The sequence below is a fragment of the Canis aureus genome, chromosome 29 (genome assembly GCF_053574225.1).
Source record: "Canis aureus isolate CA01 chromosome 29, VMU_Caureus_v.1.0, whole genome shotgun sequence".
NCBI lineage: Eukaryota > Metazoa > Chordata > Mammalia > Carnivora > Canidae > Canis > Canis aureus.
The window spans coordinates 39,385,108-39,410,255 of record NC_135639.1 but is presented as its reverse complement, the minus strand read 5'-3'; the positions used below and the strand labels follow the sequence as shown (position 1 = coordinate 39,410,255).

Below are 25,148 nucleotides of genomic sequence, written 5' to 3'. Positions count from 1 at the left end.
GCCTCAGGGCCTTAGCCTGGCTCCTTGTGGGGTCCCGTCCCCCTTGGATGCTTTTTTATTTATTTATTTTTCTGTCTTCCTACCTTGATAGAAGTGTGAACTCTTCTCATTGTAGCATTCCAGCTGTTCTCTCTTTAAATCTCAGGCCAAATTTGTAGGTTTTCAGGATGATTTGAAAGTTATCTAGGTAAGTTGGTGGGGACAGGTGACTTGGGGACCCTACTCCTATGCCATCTTGCCCCGCCCTCTAGTTACTCGCTTATAATAATAAACAGTAGCATACATACCACTGTTATTATTTTTTTAAGATTTTATTTATTTATTTGAAAGAGAGACAAACAGAGGGATGAGCAGGAGGAGAGGGACGAGTAGATTCCATCCTGAGCTTAGAGCTGGATGCAGGACTTGATCTCATGATGCTGAGATCATGACCTGATCCAAAATCAAAAGTTGAACACTTAACCAACAGAGCCACCCAGGCACCCCACCACTATTATTATTCTAGGCAGCTTTAGTATCCTAAGAAAAGTAATTTGAGAGGGCTAAGTATATGAGATATTCAAGAAAGATTTTCATCAATATCGGTATTCATTAAATGTTCTATAGTGTAGATAATACTCTCTGGCGAGTATAGTCCAAATATTCTTTGGGTATTCTTTTTTTTTTTTTTTTAAGATTTTATTTATTCATGAGATACACACACACACACACACACACACACACACACAGAAAGAGAGAGGCAGAGACATAGGCAGAGGGAGAAGCAGGCTCCATGCAGGGACTCACTTGATCTGGGGTCTCCAGGATCAGGCCCTGGGCTGAAGGTGGCGCTAAACCACTGAGCCACCTGGACTGCTTCTTTGGGCATTCTAATGTACACTTTGGAAAAAAACAAAGAAATGCACAAAAAAGATTATATTAGTCTGTAGAATCTTCCTTAATATTTCTTTAATATCACAGGAATGCAAATAACTGTGTTCTAGAGTATAATTTTCAGCATTGAAAATTACGCACAACATAATTTTTTTTGCGCCAAATATTGAATTATTCTGTGATTAGTGTTTAGGGTCTACAGAAGAACGTGTTAATATACGATCACATATAAATACTAAGTTGGAAAGAATTTTCTAGTACATTAATGTTTATATTCAAAATGATATTTTCTACCGTTTTTCAAGATTTCTGACTTTTTCATTCAGAAGAGTTATGAAAGATGCCATGTTAATCAGTAGATAATACTACTCTAGGAACACATTTTAGGAATAACCGCCTCCCCACAAAAACAGTAAACTAAGTTAAATGTTCTATATATTTGAACTTAGATATAATTGGACATACTTGTTTTGAGTGTACAATATAATGATTCAGTATTTGTATTTATTGCGAAGTGGTTACTGTAATGGGTCTTTTTAACATCCATCACCATACAGAGTTATAAACTTGTTTTCTTGTGATGAAGAAATTTTCTTCTACTCTCTTAGCAACTTTCAGGTATACAATATTATGATTATTATTATTTTAATAATAAATTTATTTTTTATTGGTGTTCAATTTGCCAACATACAGAATAACACCCACTGTGCATCCCGTCAAGTGCCCCCCTCAGTGCCCGCTTCCCAGTCACCCCCACCCCCCGCCCTCCTCCCCTTCCACCACCCCTAGTTCATTTCCCAGAGTTAGGAGTCTTCCATGTTCTGTCTCCCCTTTCTGATATTTCCTACCCATTTCTTCTCTATTCCCCTCTATTCCCTTTCACTATTTATATTCCTCAAATGAGTGAGACCATATAATGTTTGTCCTTCTCCGATTGACTTATTTCACTCAGTATAATACCCTCCAGTTCCATCCACGTTGAAGCAAATGGTGGGTATTTGTCATTTCTAATGGCTGAGTAATGTTCCATTGGGATACAATATTATTAACTATATAGTCCCCATGTTCTACTTTATTTTATATATTTTATTACATAATTATTTTATAGCTGAGATTTGTACATTCTAACCCCCTTCACCCATTTCACACCTCCCCTACCCCCAACAAGATACTTTTAACAATCTGCAAATAACTGAATGAAGACTGTACTTCATAGCACTGAGAACTGCCTTTTAGGCCTTAAATCTTAAATTCTTCAGGGCTGATTTCATGATATTTGTCTTTAAAGGGCTCCTAATGTCTTACTTCACTTCTCGGATAGAGAGTTACTAAAATTACTGTTCTAAAGTGTGTAGATTGGACTCCATCTACTTTTAACCATACCTTTTACGTATGATTCTGGCAATTTTAGCTAAGCACCTAGCATTCAATTTAGAAACGTGTTTAATTTATTATTAATAGTAATTCTTAATAGCTTTCTATCCTACTCTTTTGAATATTCTATTGAATTTGTAACCATATTTTTATAACATTTCCCTAAGGTATTTCCATCTGTCAGCAGCACTTAATTTGGAATAACATGGAACTTGAAGATGAATTTTGCTTGAATGATTACAAGTGAGTTTAATTACATATTGGCTGTTTTATAGATGCTCAGCATTACGACTCGATGTATCAGTATTTTCCTTCTGAATCCTTGGATCATGTCTTCTGAATAGTTGTGACCCCTAGATTTAAGGGTAAATCCTGAACCGTAAGATATGTTGGTTCAGTACTCCATACTGCCTGATCCTTATCCTTTGATTCTTTATATTTTCATTTTTCACACCAATTACGTATCCCCTGCCTTTTTATTTTTTATTTTTTATTTTTTTTTTTAATTTATTTATGATAGTCACAGAGAGAGAGAGAGAGAGAGGCAGAGACACAGGCAGAGGGAGAAGCAGGCTCCATGCACCGGGAGCCCGACGTGGGATTCGATCCCGGGTCTCCAGGATCGCGCCCTGGGCCAAAGGCAGGCGCCAAACCGCTGCGCCACCCAGGGATCCCTATTTTTTAATCTTTCTCTTTTGACCTTGCCTTGTGCTCTTTTTAATATTGACCCGTTCCCACTTGGCTACTTTATTTTTCTTTTCATTTTTACAAGAGTATTGGGTAAGAATAAAAATCCTAGAAGAGAGCACATGTAGTAATTTCTCTGACACCAGCTATAGCAACATTTTTCTAATGTATATCTCCTGAGGCAAGGGAAATAAAGGCAAAAATAAACTATTGGGACTACATCAAAATGAAAAGCTTCTGCACAGCAAAGGACAGAACTAAAAGCAATCTACTGAATGGGAGATGTTTGCAAATGACATATCCAAGAAAGGGTTAGGGTTAGTATCCAAAAAAATAAAAACAATACAACTCAACACCCCAAAACCAAATGATCCAATTAAAAAACAGGCATTTCTGCAAAGAAGACATCTAGATGGCCAACAAACATATGAAAAGATGCTCAGTATCACTAATCATCAGGGAAATGCAAATCAAAACTACAGTGATATGTTACCTCACACCTGTTGGAATGGCTAAAAGTAACAACACAAGATAGAACAGGCGTTGATGAGATTGCTGGGGGCGGGGTGGGGGGGAAGGAATCTTCTTGTAGTGGTGGTGGGAATGCAAATTGGTGCAGCCACTGTGGAAGATAGTGTGGAGGTTCATCAAAAAATTTAAAATAGAAGTACCCTACAATCTAATAATTGCACTATTGGGTATTTACCCAACACTAATTCAAAGGGATACATGCAACCCTCTGTTTATAGAGGCATTATTTACAATAGCCAAATTATGGAAGCAGCCCAATGTCCACTGGTAGATGAATGAATGAAATATTTTTCAGCCATGAAAAAATGAAATCTTGCATTTGCAATGACATGGAAGGAGCTAGAGAGTATAATGCTAAGTGGAGTAAGTCAGAACAAGGTAAATACCATCGAGTTTCACTCATATGTGGAATTTAAAAACAAAACATATAAGCAAAGGAAAAACATAGACAAACCAAGAAACACTCTTAACTATAGAGAACAAAGTGATGGTTACCAGAGGCAGGGAGATGGATGGAGGATGGGTGAACTAGGTGAAGGAGATTAAGAGGACACTAATCATGATAAACACTGAGTAATGCATACAATTGTTGAATCACTGTATTGTACACCTGGAACTAATATAATAACACTGTTAACTATACTAGAATTAAAATAAAAAACTTAATAAAAAAATAAAAAATAGGGGTGTCTGGGTGGCACAATCAGGCAGCTGCCTTCGGTTCAGATCATGATTTTGAGGTCCCGAGATTGAGCTCCACATCAAACTCCTTTCTCAGTGGGGAGTCTGCTGCTCCCCCTACTTGTGTTCTCCCACTTGCACTCTGTCTCTCTCAAATAAATAAATAAGATCTTTAAAAAAATAAAAAAAGTAAAACAAATACACTTGATAGAGACAAAAAAAGAGTATTGGGTAAGAGAGTTTTGCTCTTCACCAAGTCTTTCATTTTTTTCATCAAGCTTTTCTTCTGTTACTAAGTGCACCAGTGATTGCAGATACACTATTTGGCTTTTGTCTTTTTTTCTCCTTTCTCTCATTCATACACTTCTTCACTCTTTTCGTAATAAAAAAAAAGAGACAGAGGTGATGTGAAATATCTGGAAGAGCACAGGGATTCAAGAGATCTTGTAGATTTTATAGATTTGCTATTTTTCTATTTTCTATTTTACTAACTGGATCTTTTTTCTAACCTTTTGAACCTTGGACAAACTTCTTTTCTTCTTAGAGCCTCTTTGTGTGAAACGAAGAGACTAAATTGAGATGACGTGTCATATTTAAAGCCTATGAGAACTTACTTTTCCCTTTTTATACAAGTAATTAAGTTAACATTTTATATTAACGTATATTGCTGTATCTTTTTTTATTATAGAGGGTAAGTACTATACCTGATAAACTAGCACTTAATTGTGTATATGTCTAACACCAAGAACACTTTAATTATGGTGGTTTATTTTTGTGTTCACAGTATATCAGAAGGTTGTACCTTGAAGCTGGTATTGGCTATGCGTGGGGGACCTATAAATACTAGAAGAGGTAGGCATTTGTGAAAATTCTGTATATTAAAACAATTAAATAATTTTCAAGCCAGTTGGTATTTTTATAGTCTCAAGTTTTAGTCAGATTTTCTTCCTTAGAAAAATGATGATTGTTTTTCTAAGCATTGTTCTTTAAAGCCCAAATACACAGAAGGAACTCATGTTTCAGGAAAATCTCCTGATTCTTGATTTAATACTAGGATATTTAAAAGTAAACCTCACCAGTAGAGGGAAAGGAAATGATAGCATTGTATAAATATATGGTTATCACTGTGTTTAGGTTCATACCAGTTTGTTGCTTTCTTTTACCCAGAATCTTCAACTCTGGGTATAATGATTTTTACAGAGAATTCTAAAGTTGCCCGTTAGCCTGGTTCGTGATGCATTTGGGTTTCATGGGTATTATTTTGGCACTGTTGAATCCTTTTTCAGAATGTGGGCAATCTCTGGAAGTCATTCGTTTAACGAGTATATTTTATGCATCTACTAGATGTTCAATACACTGTTCCATGGAAGAAAAAAGTTTCTGCTTACTGACATTGCCCATAATAAAGGTGTAAAGATTTGATGTCAGGCAGTTGCAAGTGCAGTGGAGGAATTTGGGGAGTGTGACAGTGTGGAAATAGGATTCTAGGAGGATGATTGTGGAAGGGCCCTTGGAAAAGTTGATGTGAGCAATTTCTATTTGATTAAGAAGAGAGTTCTAAGCATGGGGAAATTTGGAAATGTTCTCATTGGTTCCTGATTCAGGTGTGTCACATGATTCCCCACCAAGAAGAGGGATCCTTAGACTGCTCAGAGCAGTTCTGTTTTGTGGGCCTTATTTGAAAGGGAAGACCTTCATACTTGTTTGATCCTTTACTGACCAGAAGACTAAGGTTAAGTATTGATTCCAGTGCTAGTTTATTTCTTCCACAAGTCAAATCTTGTCTCTCTGTTTCATAATTTTAGTTAGAAAATGGGGGTATTTATCATCTTTTTCCTAGCTACTTCAGGAGGATTTTGTAAGATATGTTGAACTGTTTTGGATAGGTTAGAAAAATGTAAAGGTAGTAATGTTAGAGTTGGCTACTAGCACTCCTAGTATTAGGAATTCTATAAACTGGGCTTATAAAATTGTCCTTTGTGACATAAGATGTTTATAGTACCAAGTCTGAGAATAGTGTAAGAACTCTAACGTGTTTATGGAGCCATTGTAAGATAGAATTATATAGTGTTTAATGACATGTGAATTCCACTGTTAGAAAATTTTGAAAGTTGGTTATCTGTGTATAGTATTGTCTTTAAACCAGTGTGTTTTTGATTATTGATCTGACAAATTTGGAAAATATAGGAAATAGATGTGTGAAGTGAAAATAGTCATAGGTAATTATGTCATGGAATCAGCAGACTCTAGTGGCACAGAAAAATACTGATGTATTTGGTTAAGCCCTGTCTTTGTATGTAACAACATAATAATGCATTTCATTTCTTTCATGTTAGTACAACATATGGAATGCTAAATTAAACTATAAAAAGACCAGAAACTTATTTAAAGACTATCACGTATATGTTGTATGCACAGTGTTATTTCAATTTAACACATTATATCCTGTCACTGTACCAACATGCATAAAACTTGATATAAATTGAAAGCTTGTTTATCAATTTTTCCATTTGTAGTTCCTATGGAAGATCCACTTAGGGAGATGGCTGAGTACATGGATTCCATTCGAGATGAGGTCTGGGAGAAGACCTCCTGCAACAAACAAGTTACATTTTTGGTATACCGAGAAGGAGATCAACTGAATTTCTTTCGTGTAGTAGATAGGGGAGATGGCACTTTAACACCATTATCTGAATCTTTAAGGTAAATATGTTTTCATTTGCATGTCTCACTTAGAAGAGGAGGACCCTGTGTGATATACTCCATAAACCTTAATGTTTACTATGTGTTGTCAAAACAATCTCATATTCACAAGACTAAATTTCATGCATTCTCTCCACCCCACTGCCCTAGGTATATAATTCTAAAATTGTCCTTTATGTGTTTGATACTTAGTAATTTATAAAACTGAAATTTATTTATTGAGAAAGGTTTTCTTATAAAAGATTTATTTCAAAAAAACTTTATTTCTGTCCTTTGTGAAACTCTAAGATACTGACTATAGTCTTTTTATAATAGTCTATTATATTATTTTACAGCCTTAGCATTATAGGGTTAAACCTAGAGTTGCTGGGTTTTTTCAAAAATTAACTCTACTGCATAAAGGTAAATAAATCTCTTTACTTCTCTGGTCTTGTTTTTCTACTCTGTAAAAGGGGGAGGAATTATTATATTGATTCTAAACTCAGAAGGAAACAACTTAAAGGTATTTAGCTAGGCAGTAGAACAAGTAGGAAATCAGACAAGGTAAGCTGTAAGTTTCTGTGAACTCTGTCTTACTTTGATTCTTATTGCCTTTTACTTTAAGTCAGTAAACATTTAATGAACTTTTTAAAAGCCAGTCTGTACACTAGTACTGACTTACAAAGATGATTGTCCCTCCCTTCATGGAGCTTGCAGTCTGCTCTAACTAGTGTCTATAGTATATTCTTGCCAGTTGTTACAAAAAGATGCCAAAGTCTCTGGAAAACCAGATAAGAGGGCCTTCATTTTGCCTGAAAGGTGGGGAGTTAGGGACAAACTCTGAGAAGAAGGGATCTTAAAAAAGGAGTAGGAGTTTCCCAAGAAAACCAAGGAAGGAAAGGTATTACAGATAACTAAATTTAATTAACTAAATTTAATCAGATTAGTTGTGGGTTGTTTCTTTTGGTGTTGAATGTTATAAGTTCTTTATATATTTTGGATACTAATTCCTTATTGGTTATATCTTTTGCAAATACCTTCTCTCATTAAGTAGGTTGCCTTTTCATTTTGCTGTGCAAAAGCTTTTTATTTTAGTATAGTCCCAATAGTTTATTTTTGCTTTTGTTTCCCTTATTAGAGGAGAGATATTTAGAAAAATTTTGCTAAGGGTGGTGTCAAAGAAATTACTGCCTGTGTGTTCTTCTAGGAGTTTTATGATTTCAGGTCTCACATTTAGGTCTTTAACCCATTTTGAGTTTTTGTGTGTGGCATAAGAAAGTGGTCTAGTTTCTTTTTTTTTTTTTGGGCATATAGCTGTCCAGTTTTCCTAGTACCACCTATTGAAGAGACTATGTTTTCCTCCATTGTATATTTTTCTCTCATTTGTTGTAGATTAACGGACCATAAAAGCATGGGTTTATTTCTGGGCTCTCTATTCTATTTCATTGATCTGTATGTCTTTGTGTCAGGACTATTCTGTTTTGATTATTAGAGTTTTGTAGTATATCTTGAAATCTGAGATTGTGTTACCTCCTGCTTTGTTGTTCTTTCTCAAGATTGCTTTGGCTCTTTGGGTTTTTTTTGGTGGGACAAGTACCTAAATTGAATCCCAAAATAAAAAAACTAGAAGACAAAATTGTAGAAAAAATAACTTGTAGTCTGGAAACACAGGTTCTATGACCCAGGAGCCTAGGCACAGTTTAGCTGGGTATTCTGCTCTGGGTCTCCCAAAGCTGCAGTCGAAATGTTGGCAAAGATGCACTCTTACCTAGAGGCTTGATAGAATCTACTTCCAAGTTCATTCACGTTGTTGGCATAATTTATTTTCTGGCAAGTTGTCTGACTTAGGGCCCTGGGGTTTTTTGTTTGTTTGTTTTTTTCTGGTTTTGGGTAGCGGCTGCCCTCAGATCCCTTTGGATTAACTCAAAATTAACTGATTTGGAGTCTAAATTATACGTGGAAAATCGCTTTTGCCATATTGTGTTGACTAGAAACAAGTCCTAGGTCATTTTCACACTCAAGTTTAGGGCAGTATACAGAGTATGAGAACCAGGGATTGGGAATCATGGGGATTCCTTTAGATTCTTCTCACTACAAGTTATGTGGAAGAAGGATTAGACTCTGATTTTGTTTTTGTTATTTATTTTTTATTGGAGTTCGATTTGCCAACATACAGTATAATACCCAGTGCTCATCCCATCAAGTGCCCCTGACAGTGTCCATCACCAAGTCACCCCATTCCCTCACCCACCTTCCCTTCCACTACCCCTTGTTCGTTTCCCAGAGTCTCTCTTGCTTTGTCACCCGCTCTGATTTTTCCCATTCATTTTCTCTCCTTTCCCCTTTAATCCCTTTCACTATTTCTTAAATTCCCTGTATGAGTGAAACCAAATGATGATTGTCCTTCTCTGACTGACTTAGTTCACTCAGCATAATACCCTCCAGTTCCATCCACATTGAAGCAAATGTTGGGTATTCATCTCTTCTGATGTCTGAATAATATTCCATTGTACATATAGACCACATCTTCTTTATCCATTCATCTGTTGCAGGACAGCGTAGCTCTTTCCACAGTATGGCTATTGTGGACATTGCTGCTATGAACATTGGGGTGCAGGTGTCTCGGTTTTTCACTGCATCTGTATTTTTGGGGTAAATTCCCAGCAGTGCAATTGCTGGTTCATAGGGTAGCTCTATTGAGGTAACTCTTTGAGGAACCTCCACACAGTTTTCCAGAGGGGCTGTACCGGTTCACATTCTCACCAACAGTGCAAGAGGGTTCCCCTTTCTCCACATCCTCTCTAACATTTGTTGTTTCTTGTCTTGTTAATTTTCCCCATTCTCACTGGTGTGAGGTGGTATTTCATTGTGGTTTTGATTTGTATTTCCCTGATGGCAAGTGTTGCGGAGCATTTTCTCATATGCTTGTTGGCCATGTGTATGTCTTCTTTGGTGAAATGTCTGTTCATGTCTTCTGCCCATTTCATGAATGGATTTTTTGTTTCTTGGGTGTTAAGTTTAATAAGTTCTTTATAGATCTTGGACACTAGCCCTTTATCTGATATGTCATTTGCAAATATCTTTTCCCATTGTAGGTTGTCTTTTAGTTTTGTTGATAGACTCTGATTTTGAGAGCTGACCGACAAACGGGTGTTGACTGTTGACTCTAACTTGTTAGGATCTGGTTACTACAAAATATAGTAGTAACCATGTAGTAACCACAACCATCTAGAGCAGAAGTAGAGAAGAGGGAGTATTGAGCACTACAGCCTTAATCCAGTGCCTCTTATTTGGGCCAGGAATAGAATTTTTTCATACCAGTCTTTCCATGTGCTAGCTCACTGTTGTTTTGACTTCTTTCAAACATCCTCTTTTGGTTCTCTTTTCCTAAAGGAGAAAAATCTAAGTTCCTTAGCTTAGCATATAAGGCTCTTTACAACTGTCATTTATTTTTCAGCTCTCCTTCATTATGCCATGTTTTTTGTACATTTTTACCCTTTGCTTGAAATGTCATTTTCTCCTATTACCTCAGTTTCTTCTTAGCCAGCTTCTTTGTGTTTAAGATATAGCCCAAATGTTGCTGAGGATTTTAATTAAAATTGTATTATTTTTCCTCTGAGGATATTTTTAAAATTTCTTTTCCTTTCTATTCACCTGCCAGAATTGGACAAGCGATAAAGGTGGGTGAAAAAGAAGGGTAGAAAACTTTCTGGTCATACCTTGCAAGACATTTATCTTGACTGTAGAAGGAGAAGCTTTCTTACTCTATAATAGGGGAGAGCAAAATTTTTTTGTGAAAGGCCAAATAGTTATTATTTTAGGATTTTCAGGCCAAGAGATAAAATCAAAGGTACTTTATAGGTACTTACATAACAAAAGAGAAGAATTTCCACAAAATTTTTACTGACAAAGTTCAAATTACAATAATAATAATTGAGGAGCGCCTGGGTGGCTCAGTTGGTTAAGTGTCCAACTCTTGATTTGGGCTCAGGTCATGATCTCAGGATTGTGAGATCAAGTCCAGTGTTAGGTCCAGGCTGGTGTGGAGGCTGCTTGAGATTCACTCTCTTCCTTTCCCTTTGCCCTTCCCACCATCTTGTGTGCATGTGTGCTCTCTCTCTCTCTTAAAAAAATTAAAAAATAATTGAGTAGTTGGGTGTGTGTATATTTTGGGTCCATGAAAGAACAACTTGAATGTTTTTCAGAAGGGTGGGTTATATTTTACTTAATTGAGGTTGCAAGCTAATGTTGCCTATCAAATTTGCAAAATGAGTTGCAAAAGTTACTCTGTTAATATGGATCTGTAATGAGATTTTATGTATTTTATCTTTGAAAAAAAATTTTTATACAGACAGATATTGCCAAGTACTGTTATCAGTCCATAAGCATGATTTTGATATTGAGCATTTTCATTGCTTGGAAGGCATTTATAGAATTCTCTTATAATGTTCTCGTGCTGTTTGCATTTAGCATAGCATTACACTGCATATTAATCATATCAAGATAGGTGGAGCTCCTCAATTGCACATTTAAATAGATTTTGAAGTATGGAAATTTCCTTTAACTTGCAACAAGGTATGAAAACACTGCTGGGAATTTAGAAAGCATGTCCCCTGTAAATTTGTGTGGGAAGGTTCTTACTTCTGAAAGCATGCTGTTATGTGTGATTCAGAGTAATATTGGTATTGTCAGAATGACATTACTGCAGTATAAGTTTTGTATAGAACGTTGTTTTGGCTTGTAATTTTAGGTGGAATTCAATAAGAAACATTATTAAGTCCACAGCAAAAACTAATTTTCAAAGGCATTCAGTGTTTTATCTTAGCAGGTGAAGGTGATTCTTCTTGTCAGAAAAATTCAGTGTTAGCCCTGAGCTTAAAAGAATCCTAATAAAGGGATCCCTGGGTGGCGCAGCGGTTTAGCGCCTGCCTTTGGCTCAGGGCGCGATCCTGGAGACCCGGGATCGAATCCCACGTCGGGCTCCCGCTGCATGGAGCCTGCTTCTCCCTCTGCCTATGTCTCTGCCTCTCTCTCTCTCTCTCTGTGACTATCATAAATAAATAAAAATTAAAAAAAAAAGAATCCTAATAAAATTACTACAGTTAAGACATTGAACTGATGGCTAAGTCTATGAACCAAAAAAGTTTACTGTTGATACTACTAGTTCAAGAATACATAATAGATTGAAATACTTACTTCTGAATACCTGCTGGTGAATAATACAGTGAGTAACATAGCCTTCAAACACCTCAGGTTTTCATTAGCTTTGTAAATTTGTACAACTTATTTTTTTTCTGTTCCATACATATTTTTACTCCATCAATTGTAGCAGATTTGACTTCAAGTTGTACTGAATTACTGTTATAGCAGATTCTTTGAAAATCTTCTTACCTGCAGTTGTTTCATGCATACTATTCATAGGGACTTCATTCTTCAGTAACTTTAAAGTTGATATTGATGCCTTATAAGCAAAAACAACTGAACAGTACTTATACCTTATGTCAACTCATCAAAAGCAAAGGAACAGAACTCCAAATCATTGCCTTATTGTTGACTGTTGCTTCCATAGTTGTCAATTCTTTAAGAACTTGTTCTTGCCAAAGCGATAGTCTTTATTTAAACAAGTTTATTGTCTCTGGACACATTTCTTCAATTGCTGTGATCAAGCATAGTTTAATTAATTCACTGTTGGCAAACAGCTTTTCTTGCTTAGCTAGTTAACCAGTTACATTCTGACCAGTTCTGTGTCAGTTTCTTTTTTCATTATGGTTAAATGGAATTCTGATCAGCCTGTGGTCTAGGTTTCACAATTACCAGCCTTGGCTGATAAAATGAAATCAGTGTATTTTTGTGAAGATGGATTTTGCTTTTGTGGGAATGAGGTAGTAGGTGCCAAAAGACCTTCACCTGTTGTATACTGACTTCAGAAAAGCTTAGCTGGGCTAGATTGTCGGTAATGCTGGATCATGGTATTTCTCCTTATTTTTTAAATTTCTTCTAAGAAATATATTTTTTGAAATACATTTGCCTTGAATTTACGTTGATTAGACTTATTCTCTTATCATTAGCAGCATATGTATAGTTTCGATTGCATATAAAGTATTTTTAGTCATTGAGCAGGCATCAGAAACATCTCAGTGGTAATTATTGCTTTCTTTACAGTGGTGGTTCTGTGTATAATTTGTATACGGATGAGGATGAAGAAATTGAGCCTTCTCCTTCTGGGCAACAGATAATTGAAAATTCAATAACTATGAATAAGATGAAGCTGCTGAAGGCTAAGTTGGAGAACATGAATCTCAGCAAAAAGGTGAAGCTGTCGGCATTTGGCCAGGCTTTTCTCTAGTTTATCCCTGCAAGACTCACAGCATTGAGATCTGCTGACAATTGTGAAAACAAATTATTTATAAAATATTCATTTCAAGTTTCTGGCCTCAGTTACTTATTGAGATATTGAAAGTGATTAATTGTTTTTTTAGGCCACCAGTACATCTACTATGATATAGTGTACTTAAAATAATTCATTATTTTTAAAAATTTTGTAGCACTACTGCTAAGAAGGATAATAAAAAATAGCCTAATCTTAATCTTGCAATAATAATTTTTTAAGTGGTCTGTTAATATTTGCTTATATGGATGTCTCCTCTATTTGGGCTTTGATAAGGAATATACCTACATTTAGCCTTACTAGATACTGTCAGTTTTCCAAAGTGATTCCAAAGTAATTGAACCAGTTTACATTCTGTCCAGTAGTGAATGAGAGTTGCAGTTTCCATGTATTCTTACCAGCATTTGGTATTTTTGTCATTCTGGTTGATGCGTAGTGGCCTCACAGTGTGGTTTTAATTTAAATTCCTCTGACTAATGAAGTTGAGCATCTTTCACATGTTTATTGGGTATTTGGATATCCCTTTTTGTAAAATGCTTATTCATCTTGGGCATTTTTCTGTTGAGTGATACGTTTTTTCTTCTTGATATTTTTTATCTTTATATATTCTGGGTATAAGTCCTTTATCATATACACACACACAGACATGCACACACACATATCACTACTCTGTTACTTTACTTCTCACTGTATTAATAGTTAATCCCTTTTGCTTTCTTGAAATATAATATATACATAAAATAAGGTTCACAGATCTTTAATGTATGGCTTGATGACTTTTTACATTTCTATACACTCATATAGGTTCAACCCAGATTAAAATAGGATCCATCTTTCTCTCCAGGTTTAATTATAACCTTTCCCTACTCCCAGAAATAACTACTGTTCTTACACTTGCCACCATAAATTAGTTTTGCCAGTTGTTGAACTTTGTATAAATGAATATACTTTTTTGGGGGGGGGGGATCTGGTTTCTTTTGCCCAACATATACTTTTGTAAATTGTCCATGTTGCAGGTATCAGTTCATTCTTTTTTACTGCTATGGTACTTTTCTATTGTATCACTATACTTCAGTTTTGTTTCTCTCCTTTTGATAGGTTGGGTTGTTTGTAGTGTTGGACTTTCATCAGTAAAGATGCTTTCAACATCCTTATACACGTTTTTGGTGGACATATGCACTCTTTTCTTTGGGGCATAATAAGCCTAGGAATGGACTTGTCATAGGGTAGGTGTATGTGTAGCTTTAGTCACTATGCCAAACAATTCTGCAAAAGCTCTGTAATTGTTCCTTTCTCATCTAGATGTACAATCCATCTGAAAAAAAAAAAAACCTGAAAAAAAGAAAAAAAGGTGTAATGTGAAGTAGGGTAAAGATAATTTCTTCCAGGTGGAGAACAGTTGACCTTGCTCTCCTGGAAAAAATTTCTTTCTCCACAATCTAAATGTTTATGCACCTAGTAACACAACTTCAAAGTATACTAAGCAAAAGCTACAAAGAGAAAGAGACAAATCCGTCGTTATTTTAGAAGAATTCTACACTCACTCAGCCTCTCAAAAAAATGATATAAAAGCTAACGAATCAGAAAAGATGTAAGAAGACTTGAATAACACTATCAAACTACTTGTTCCAGGTGACATTTACAGAATGTTCCATGTGAAAACAGCAGAATATACATTGTTGTTAAGTGCACTCAGAACATTTAGTAAGATAAACTGTGTTGTTTGCTATCAAACAAGTCCCAATAAATTTTAAAAGATTCAAATCCTACAAAAAGGCTCTCTTATTATAATGTGATAAAGTTAGTAATTAATAACAGATATCTGGAAAGTCTAATATTTTGGAAATAACACACTTCTAATCGATGAGTCAAAGAAATCCAAAGAGAAATTAAAAACCATTTTGCACTGAATATAAATATTCTGATAATGTGGTAAGTTACTATTTTTAATATAAAATCATTCTTAAATTCTTAGGATGAGCCATTATTAGTTGTGATGAATTTTCCTTTTTATACCTTTATATTTCATTTGCTAATATTGTATTTAGCACTTGTTTATCAGAGAAATTGGTCTGTAATTTTTTTTAACATCAAAATTGAATTTTACAGTTAATACCCATTTATCTACCACCTAGATTTTACAGTTAACATTTTAAAAATTGTTTTTAATTGTGATAAAATATATATAAAATTTACTATCTTAATCATTTTTTTAAAGATTTTATTCATTTATTCATGAGAGACAGAGAGGCAGAGACATAGGCAGAGGGAGAAGCAGGTTCCTTGTAGGGAGCCCGATGTGCAATACTCTATTCTGGGCCCTGATAGTACTCTATCACACCCTGAGCTAAAGGCAGACGCTCAACCACTGAGCCACCCAGGTGTCCTATCTTAATCATTTTTAAGTTACATACTGTTCAGTAGTGTTAAAGTATATTCATACTATTGCACAATCTATCTTTAGAACTTCATCATGCAAACTGAAACTCTATATTTGTTAAACAATTCCCTATTTCCCTGCTCCCCCTACAGTCCTTGGCAAACACAATTCTACTCTGTTTCTATGAGTTTGACTCTCTAGATACCTTGTATAAGTGGAGTCATACAATTTTTTGTTTTTGTTTTATTTTGTGAATGACTTATTTAGTAATGTCCTCAAAGTTTATCCATGTTGTATAGCATGTCACAATTTCCATACTTTTTAAGGTTGAGTAATATTCCATTATATGTATATACAACATTTTATTTATCTATGCATCTGTTGATGGAGACTTGTGTTGCTTCCATCTTTTGGCTGCTGTGAAGAATGCTGCTATGAACATGGGCATACAAATATCTCTTTTGAGAACAGCCTTTTGGATATATATACCTAAGATTTCAAGATCATATGGTAATTCTATTGTTAATTTTTTTTGAGGAGTTGCCATATTGTTTTCTACAGCAGTTGTACCATTTTACAATCTACTGGTTGGTACACAGAATTTCCAGTTTTTCCACATCCTCACCAATACTTGCTGTTTTGTTATTTTTTAAAGAGTAGTCACCTGATTGGTGTGAGGTAATATTTCAATGTAGGTTTGATTTGCATTTTTCTAAAGATATTGAGCATCTTTTCATGTGCTAGTTGGTCATTTATGTATTTTCTTTGGAGAAATGTCTAGTTAAGTCTTTGGCCCATTTTTTAATTGGGTTATTATTATTATTTTTTTATGATAGTCACACACAGAGAGAGAGAGAGGCAGAGACATAGAGGGAGAAGCAGGCTCCATGCACCGGGAGCCTGACGTGGGATTCGACCCCGGGTCTCCAGGATCGCGCCCTGGGCCAAAGGCAGGCGCCAAACCACTGCGCCACCCAGGGATCCCCTAATTGGGTTATTTCTGTTGTTGTTTAGGCTTAAGAGTTCTTTAGAAATATATTCTGAATATTAACTTCTTATGAGATATATAATTTTCAAATATTTTCTCCTATACGTTGCCTTTTTACTCTGATGGTGTTGTCTGATGGTGATGTTTGATACACCAAAGTTTCAAATTTTGATGTAGTCCAGTTTATCTATTTTTACTTTTGTTGCCCATACTTTTGGCGTCAAATCCAAAAAATCATTGCCGAATCCAATGTCACGAAGCTTTTCCTCCTGTTTCTTCTGAGAGTTTTATAATTTTAGGTCTTACATTAGATCTTTGGTGCATTTTAGGTTAAATTTTGTATAGGCTATAAGACTCCAACTTCATTCTTTCATATGTGGATATCCAATTTTCCCTGTTCGTTTGTTGAAGAAACTGTCTTTTCCCCACTGGGTGGTCTTGACACTTTGTTGAAAGTCATTTGACCCCTACATGTGTTGGTGTATTTCTGGGCTGTTTACTCTGTTCCATTGGTTGATATGTCTGTCTTTATGCCAGTACCATGTCTTTATTTTCTTCTTAAAATATGATTGACATATAATATCCTATTAATTTTAGGTATACATCATAGTGACTCAATATTTTTATGTATTATTAATTGATGCTCACAGTAAGTCTAGTTACCATGTCACCACACAGTTATTACAATATTACTAACTGTATTTCCTGTGCTGTAGATTACATCACCATTACTTCTTTTATAAATGGAAGTTTGTACCTCTTAATCCTCTTCACCTGCTTTGTCCTGCCCCAGTCCCTCCCCATTCTGGTAACCAGCAGTTTGTTTCCAGTATCAAGGAGTTTGTTTCTACTTTGTTTTGTTTGATTGTTTTGTTTTTTAGAGCATATGTATGTGTGAAATCATATGGTATTTGTCTTTCTCTGACTTATTCCACTTAGCGTAATACCCTCAGAGTCTAAAAATGTTGTCACAAACGGCAAGATTTTATTTATTTATTTATTTTTGGCTAATATTCCATTGTTTATATATACCACATCTCTATCCATCCATCAACGACCACTTAGGTAGCTTCCATTCTTAACTATTGTAAATAATGTGACACTGAAAATAGGGACGTACATATCTCTTTTAATTGGTCTTTAAATTTTCTTCAGGTCAATACCCAGAAGTGCAATTGCTGGATTTTTTTTTAATTTATTTTTTATTGGTGTTCAACTTGCCAACATATAGAATAACACCCAGTGCTCATCCCATCAAGTGCCCCCCTCAGTGCCCGTCACCCAGTCACCCCCAGAGTTAGGAGTCTCTCATGTTCTGTCTCCCTCCCTGATATTTCCCACTCACATTTTCTCCTTCTCCTTTATTCCCTTTCACTATGTTTTATATTCCCCAATTGAATGAGACCATATAATGTTTGTCCTTCTCCGATTGACTTATTCAACTCCGCAAAATACCCTCCAGTTCCATCCACAGTGAAGCAAATGGTGGGTATTTGTCATTTCTAATGGCTGAGTAATATCCCATTGTATACATAGACCACAGCTTCTAGACCACAGCTTCTTTATCCATTCATCTTTCCATGGACACCGAGGCTCCTTCCACAGTTTGGCTATTGTGGACATTGCTGCTAGAAACATTGGGGTGCAGGTGTCCTGCCGTTTCATTGCATCTGTATCTTGGGGTCAATCCCCAGCAGTGCAATTGCTGGGTCATAGGGCAGATCTATTTTTAACTCTTTGAGGAACCTCCACACAGTTTTCCAGAGTGGCTGCACCAGTTCACATTCCCACCAACAGTGCAAGAGGGTTCCCCTTTCTCCACATCCTCTCCAACATTTGTTGTTTCCTGCCTTGTTAATTTTCCCCATTCTCACTGGTGTGAGGTGGTATCTCATTGTGGTTTTGATTTGTATTTCCCTGATGGACAGTGATGTGCAGAGCATTTTCTCATGTGCTTGATGGCCATGTGTAGGTCTTCCTCTGTGAGATTTCTGTTCATGACTTTTGCCCATTTCATAATTGGATTGTCTGTTTCTTTGCTGTTGAGTTTAATAAGTTCTTTTTTTTTTTAATTTTTAAATTTTTATTTATTTATGATAGTCACAGAGAGAGAGAGAGAGGCAGAGACACAGGCAGAGGGAGAAGCAGGCTCCATGCACCGAGAGCCCGACGTGGGATTCGATCCCGGGTCTCCAGGATCGCGCCCTGGGCCAAAGGCAGGCGCCAAACCACTGCACCACCCAGGGATCCCGAGTTTAATAAGTTCTTTATAGATCTTAGGTACTAGCCCTTTATCTGATAGGTCATTTGTAAATATCTTCTCCCATTCTGTAGGTTGTGTTTTAGTTTTGTTGACTGTTTCTTTTGCTGTGCATAAGCTTTTTATCTTGATGAAGTCCCAATAGTTCATTTTTGCTTTTGTTTCCCTTGCCTTCATAGGTGTATCTTGCAAGAAGTTGCTGTGGCCAAGTTCAAAAACAGTGTTACCTGTGTTCTCCTCTAGGATTCCTATGGAATCTTGACTCACATTTAGATCTTTCATCCATTTTGAGTTTATCTTTGTGTCTGGTGTAAGAGAATGCCCTAGTTTCATTCTTCTGCACGTGGCTGTCCAATTTTCCCAGCACCATTTATTGAAGAGACTGTCCTTTGGCCAGTGGATAGTCTTTCCTGCTTTGTCGAATATTAGTTGACAATAAGGTTGAGGGTCCATTTCTGAGTTCTCTATTCTGTTCCATTGATCTGTGTGTCTGTTTTTTTGCCAGTACCACACTGTCTTGATGATCACAGCTGTGTAATACAACTTGAAATCCAGCATTGTGATGCCCCCAGCTATGGTTTTCTTATTCAGTATTCCCCTGGATATTTGGGGACTTTTCTGATTCCAAAAAAATCTTAAGATGATTTGTTCCAACTCTCTGAAGAAAGTCCATGGTATTTGATAGGGATTGCATTAAATGTGTAAATTTCCCTGGGTAGCTTAGACATTTTCACAATATTAATTCTTCCAATCCATGAGCATGGAATATTTTTCCATCTCTTTGTGTCTTCCTCAATTTCTTTCAGAAGTGTTCTGTAGTTTTTAGGATATGGATCCTTTACCTGTTTGATTAGGTTTATTCCTAGGTATTTTCATGCTTTTGGGTGCAATTGTAAATGGGATTGACTCCTTAATTTCTCTTTCTTCAGTCTCATTGTTAGTGTATGGAAATGCCACTGATTTCTGGGCATTGATTTTCTATCCTGCCACAGTGCCGAATAGTTGTATGATTTCTAGCAATCTTGGGGTGGAGGCTTTTGGGTTTTCTATGTACAGTATCATGTCATCTGCGAAGAGGGAGAGTTTGACTTCCTCTTTGCCAATTTGAATGCCTTTTATTTCTTTTGTTGCCTGATTGCTGAGGCTGGGACTTCTAGTACTATGTTGAATAGCAGTGGTGAGAGTGGACATCCCTGTCGTGTTCCTGATCTTAAGGGAAAGACTCCCAGTGTTTCCCCATTGAGAATGCTATTTGCTGTGGGCTTTTTGTGGATGGCTTGGAAGATGCTGAGGAATCTTCCCTCTATCCCTACACTCTAAAGAGTTTTGATCAGGAATGGATGCTATATTTTGTCAAATGCTTTCTCTTCATCTATTGAGAGGATCGTGTGGTTCTTGTTTTTTCTCGTTGATATGATCTATCACATTGATTGCAATCAATGAGTGTTGATCCAGCCTTGCATCCCAGGGATCCCACTTGGTCATGGTGAATAATCTTTTTAATATACTGTCGAATCCTATTGGATAGTACCTTGTTGAGAAATTTTGCATCCATGTTCATCAGGGATATTGGTCTATAATTCTCCTTTTTGGTGAGGTGATGCTGGCCTCATAAAACAAGTTTGGAAGTATTCCATCTCTTTCCATCTTTTGGAACAGCTTTAGTAGAATAGGTATTGTTTCTTCCTTAAGCGTTTGATAGAATTCCCGTAGGAAGCCATATGACCCTGGAGTTTTGTGTCTTGGGAGGTTTTTGATGACTGCTTCCATTTCCTCCCTGGTTAGTGGCCTGTTCAGGTTTTCTATTTCTTCCTGTTCCAGTTCTGGCAGTTTGTGTTTTTCAATAATGTGTCCATTTCTTCTATATTATCTAACTTATTGGCATATAGCTGCTCATAATAAGTTTTTAAAATTGTTTTTATTTCCTTGGTATTGGTTGTGATCTCTCCTTATTCATTTGTGATTTTATTATTTGAGTCTTTTTAGTTTTTAATAAGGTTGGCTAATGGTTTATCTATTTTATTAATTATTTCAAAGAACCAATTCCTGGTTTTGTTGATCTGTTCTACAGTTCTTCTGGTCTCTATTTCATTGAGTTCTGCTCAAATCTTTATTAACTCTCTTCTTCTGCTGGGTGTAGGTTGTATATGCTATTCTTTCTCCATTTGCTTTAGGTGCGAGGTTAGCGTGTGTATTTGAGTTTATTGCAATTTTTTGAGGGATGCTTGTATTGTAATGTATTTACCTAATAGAACTGTTTTTGCTGTATCCCAAAGATTTTGAATGGTTGTATCTTCATTCTCATTAGTTTCCATGAATCTTTTTAAATCTTCTCTAATTTCCTGGTTGACCCTTTCATCTTTTAGCAGGATGCTCTTTAATCTCTTAATTGAGTTTGAGTTTGAGTTTCTTCCAAATTTCTTCTTGTGATTTAAGTTCAAGTTTCAAAGCATTATGGTCTGAAAATATGAAAATATACAATCCCAATCTTTTGGTATCGGTTGAGACCTGATTTGTGAATCAGTATGTGCCCTGTTCTGGAGAAAGTTCCTTGTGCATTTGAGAAAAATGTGTATTCAGTTGCATTTGGATGTAAAGTTCTGTTAATATCTCTGAAATCCATCTGGTCCAGTGTATCATTTAAAGCTCTTGTTTCTTTGGAGATGTTGTGCTTAGAAGATCTGTCATTTACAGAAAGCATCATGTTGAAGTCTCCCAGTATTAGTGTATTATTATCTAAGTATGTCTTAACTTTGGTTATTAATTGATTGATAGACTTTGCAGCTCCCGCATTCGGGGCATAAATATATATGACTGTTAGGTCCTCTTGTTGGATAGATCCTTTAAGTATGATATAGTGTCCCTCTTCATCTCTTACTACAGTCTTTGGGATAAAGTTTAATTTATCTGATATGAAGATTGCTACCCCTGCTTTCTTTTGAGGAGCATTTTAAGGATAAATGGTTCTCCAACCTTTCATTTTCAGGCTGTAGGTGTCCTTAGGTCTAAAATGAGTCTCTCGTAGACAGCAAATAGATGGGTCTTGCTTTTCATCCAATTTTGAAACCCTGTGTCTTTTGATGGGATCATTAAGCCCACTCATGTTCAGAGTTACAATTGAAAGACATGAATTTAGTGTCATCATAATACCTATTCAGTCCCTGTTTTTGTGGCTTATTTTCTTGGGCTTCTTTTTTCTTTAACAGAGTTCCCCTTAATATTTTTTGCAGAGCTGGTTTGGTGGTCAGATATTCTTTCATTTTCTGCCTATCTTTGAAGCTCTTTATCTCTCCTCCTATTCTGAATGAGAGTCTTGCTGGGTAAAGTATTCTTGGCTGCATGTTCTTCTTATTTAGGGCCCTGAATATATCCTGCCAGCCCTTACTGGCCTGCCAGGTCTCTGTGGAGAGGTCTGCTGTTAATCTAATAGTTCTCCCCATGTAGTTTAGGGATCTTTTGTCTCTTGCTGCTTTAAGGATTTTCTCTTTATCTTTGGAATTTGCAAGTTTCACTATTAAATGTCGAGGTGTTGAGAGGTTTTTATTGATTTTGGGGGGGAGGCTTTCTATCTCCTGGATCTGAATGCCTGTTTCCCTCTCCAAATAAGGGAAGTTCTCAGCTATGATTTGTTCAAATACACTTTCTGGTCCTCTGTCCCTTTTGGCGCCCTCTGGAGCCCCAATTAAAAGTAGAATTTCCTTCTTAGGCTGTTATTTATTTCCCTTAGCCTTTTCTCATGATCTTTTAATTGTTTTCTCTTTTTTCCTCAGCTTCCTTCCTTGCCATCAACTTGTCTTCTATATCACTCACTCGTTCTTCTGCCTCATTAACCCTCATCGTTAGGGCCTCCAGTTCGTATTGCATCTCATTTAATTGATTTTTAATTTCGACTTGATTGGATCTAAATTTTGCAGTCATGAAGTCTTTTGAATCCTTTATGCTTTTTTCTAGAGCCACCGGTAGCTTTGTAATTGTGCTTCTGAATTGGCTTTATGACATTGTATTGTAATCTAAATTCTGTAACTCTGGGAGAGAGTACTGTTTCTGATTCTTTTGTGGTGAGTTCTTTTTTTAGTCATTTTGCTCCGTGCAGCGTGGTTAAAAATGAGTTGTACTGGAAAAAAGGAATAAAAGAAAGAGAAAATATGGATATCCTCTGGTTCTATATACTGTAAATACCTTGGCTTCCCCTGGATCTTTCCACTGCTGCTCGGTGAAGAACTTGCTCTTCTGGTGTCCTTCCAGCTGGTCTTCGGGGGGAGGGGCCTGCTGTGCTGATTCTCCAGTGTGTGCACCTAGGGGAGCTTCCAGCTCCCTGTCAGGTTCATGGCTCAGTGGTAGCTGTTTATCCTGTGAGGCCCCTATTCCCTGGTGGCCCCACTGTGTCCCAGGCTCAGGGTGACACCAGGAGGAACAGCAACTCTGGCATCGGCCAGCTCTCCAGCTCTGGAGTCAGCTGCTGCAGTAACTGCTGCAGTCTCCCAGTCCACACAGTCCTGATGCTCCGGGGGTGGGGGTGCTGATCTGCACAGCTTGAGGGTGCTGGCGGCAGGAGAGTCTTTGTCCTCTGTCCTCCTTGCCTCTGCCTGTTCTGGTCGGAGTGTAGGACCCTGGGGTGTGTCTGCTCGGTGCCCTGGGATTCGGGCCCTGCACTGCTGGAATCGCACTCCCAGGTCTGTGGCTCCCAAAGGCAGCAGGGCACAGGCCCTCCGTTTGGAGCCGCTGCCTGAGCTTCTCCCAAGGCCCTGCTCGGTGCATGCTCCAGCCCTTTACCAAGCTTGGCCACGGTTTGTGTTGTGCTCTCCCTTGGGTGCACTTCCTCTGTTAGTGACTCCGGGAACCTGGAGGCTCCACTGCCCCTCCTGTGGTTCTGACCAGTTTTCTTGTGTTGTGCCCAAGATTGCGTATCCGAGAAACCACCAAGGTGCCAACACCAATGCAAGTACATGAGGGTTTATTAACAAGCTCGAGCTTGGGTCCAAGTATACCCGACACAGCAGAGCAGGGACTTGGACCCTGAGGTTAAGAGGCGTAGCAGTTTTATAGAGGCCACTTTATGAGATTGTAACACACACAGAAATTTGCATAGTCATGTCGGTCCACACACAGGTGGCCAATTGAATTACAATTTACCCTATAGTGACCGTTTGAACTAGCCTATCACTCTGGTCAGAAATGGTGTGCAGGTTTGGTGGGCACAAGGCGAGGTTTACATTCCTTGGTGGTTAAGGATTCTGCATTCCTATATGAGCCGGTTTCGGTAAGGGTGTGCTCAGGGGCTTGACGAGGGTGGGGGAGTGCCTTAAGCAATAAGCAGGTCATGTGGGGGTTATACATGAGATGGTGGGTGTAGCACAAAATGGAGTTAGCCCTGCTCTGCTTGTCCAGGGGTAGGGGAATTTTGTTAAATTCCTTGGGTCCCACACCCTGCTAAGTGCCTTTCCGTCCGGGAAGAATCTGGTGGCCTGGGTGGCTCAGCAGTTTAGGGCCGCCTTCAGCCCAGGTTGTCAATTTGGAGTCCTGGAATCGAGTCTCGCATCGGGCCCCCTGCATGGAGCCTGCTTCTCCCTCTGCCTGTGTCTCTGCCTCTCTCTGTGTGTCTCTCACAAATAAATAAATAAATAAAAAATCTTAAAAATATATTTTGTGTACCAGGGAATTAGGGAGGCCCAAGGAGAGGGAGAGAGTCGGGGGAATGGTCTGTTTTTGGAGCAGTCAGAACACAGAACATTTATCAGTGAAGTTCAGCATCTTATATGGGTGGAATTCATGCACCCTAAAACAATTATGGTAAAAGATCATTGATCACAGATCACCATAATAAATATAATAATGAAAAAAAACAAAAAAATATAAAAATGAAAAAGTTTAAAATATTCTGAGAATTATCAAAATGTGACACAGAGACACAAAATAAGCAAATGCTGTTGGAAAAATGGCTTTGGTAGACTTTCTTGATGCGGGGTTGCCACAAAACCTCCAATTTGTAAAGAATGTAATTATCTGTGAAGTGCCTTAGAGCAAAGTATAATAAAATGAGGTATACCTGTAATTTTTATTTACCCAAAGGAATATTAAGAGTTACATGTGGACAAAAGTGAGGATTTCGTTTGGCAAAGTAAGTTTCTTATTTTAAGAACATCTTCTTGGTATAGTGAAACGCAGTTTTTAAAATCCATAGTACCCTTTCAGTGGAGGGTTGAATTGTTGTGTCTTCTGATTTTTGTGACTCCCTTTTGTGTCTATGGGTCCTTACTTTAACTTTCTTGCTGCCTTCTTTATTTTTTTACTTTTTATTTTATTT

At 37.2% G+C, this 25,148-nt stretch overlaps 1 protein-coding gene across 2 annotated transcripts in view; it reads left to right on the top strand.

Annotated features, from left to right (window-relative positions):
* The window catches only part of ZFAND4 (zinc finger AN1-type containing 4), a 62,172-nt gene that overhangs the window by 24,329 nt on the left and 12,695 nt on the right, over positions 1–25,148 (top strand). For both annotated transcript variants that reach the window (XM_077878545.1, XM_077878546.1), the window contains 4 exons: positions 2,415–2,490; positions 4,931–4,998; positions 6,663–6,849; positions 12,991–13,138. In XM_077878545.1, coding sequence (XP_077734671.1) covers positions 2,415–2,490; positions 4,931–4,998; positions 6,663–6,849; positions 12,991–13,138 — 479 coding nt within the window. The remainder of the gene's footprint in view (positions 1–2,414; positions 2,491–4,930; positions 4,999–6,662; positions 6,850–12,990; positions 13,139–25,148) is intronic.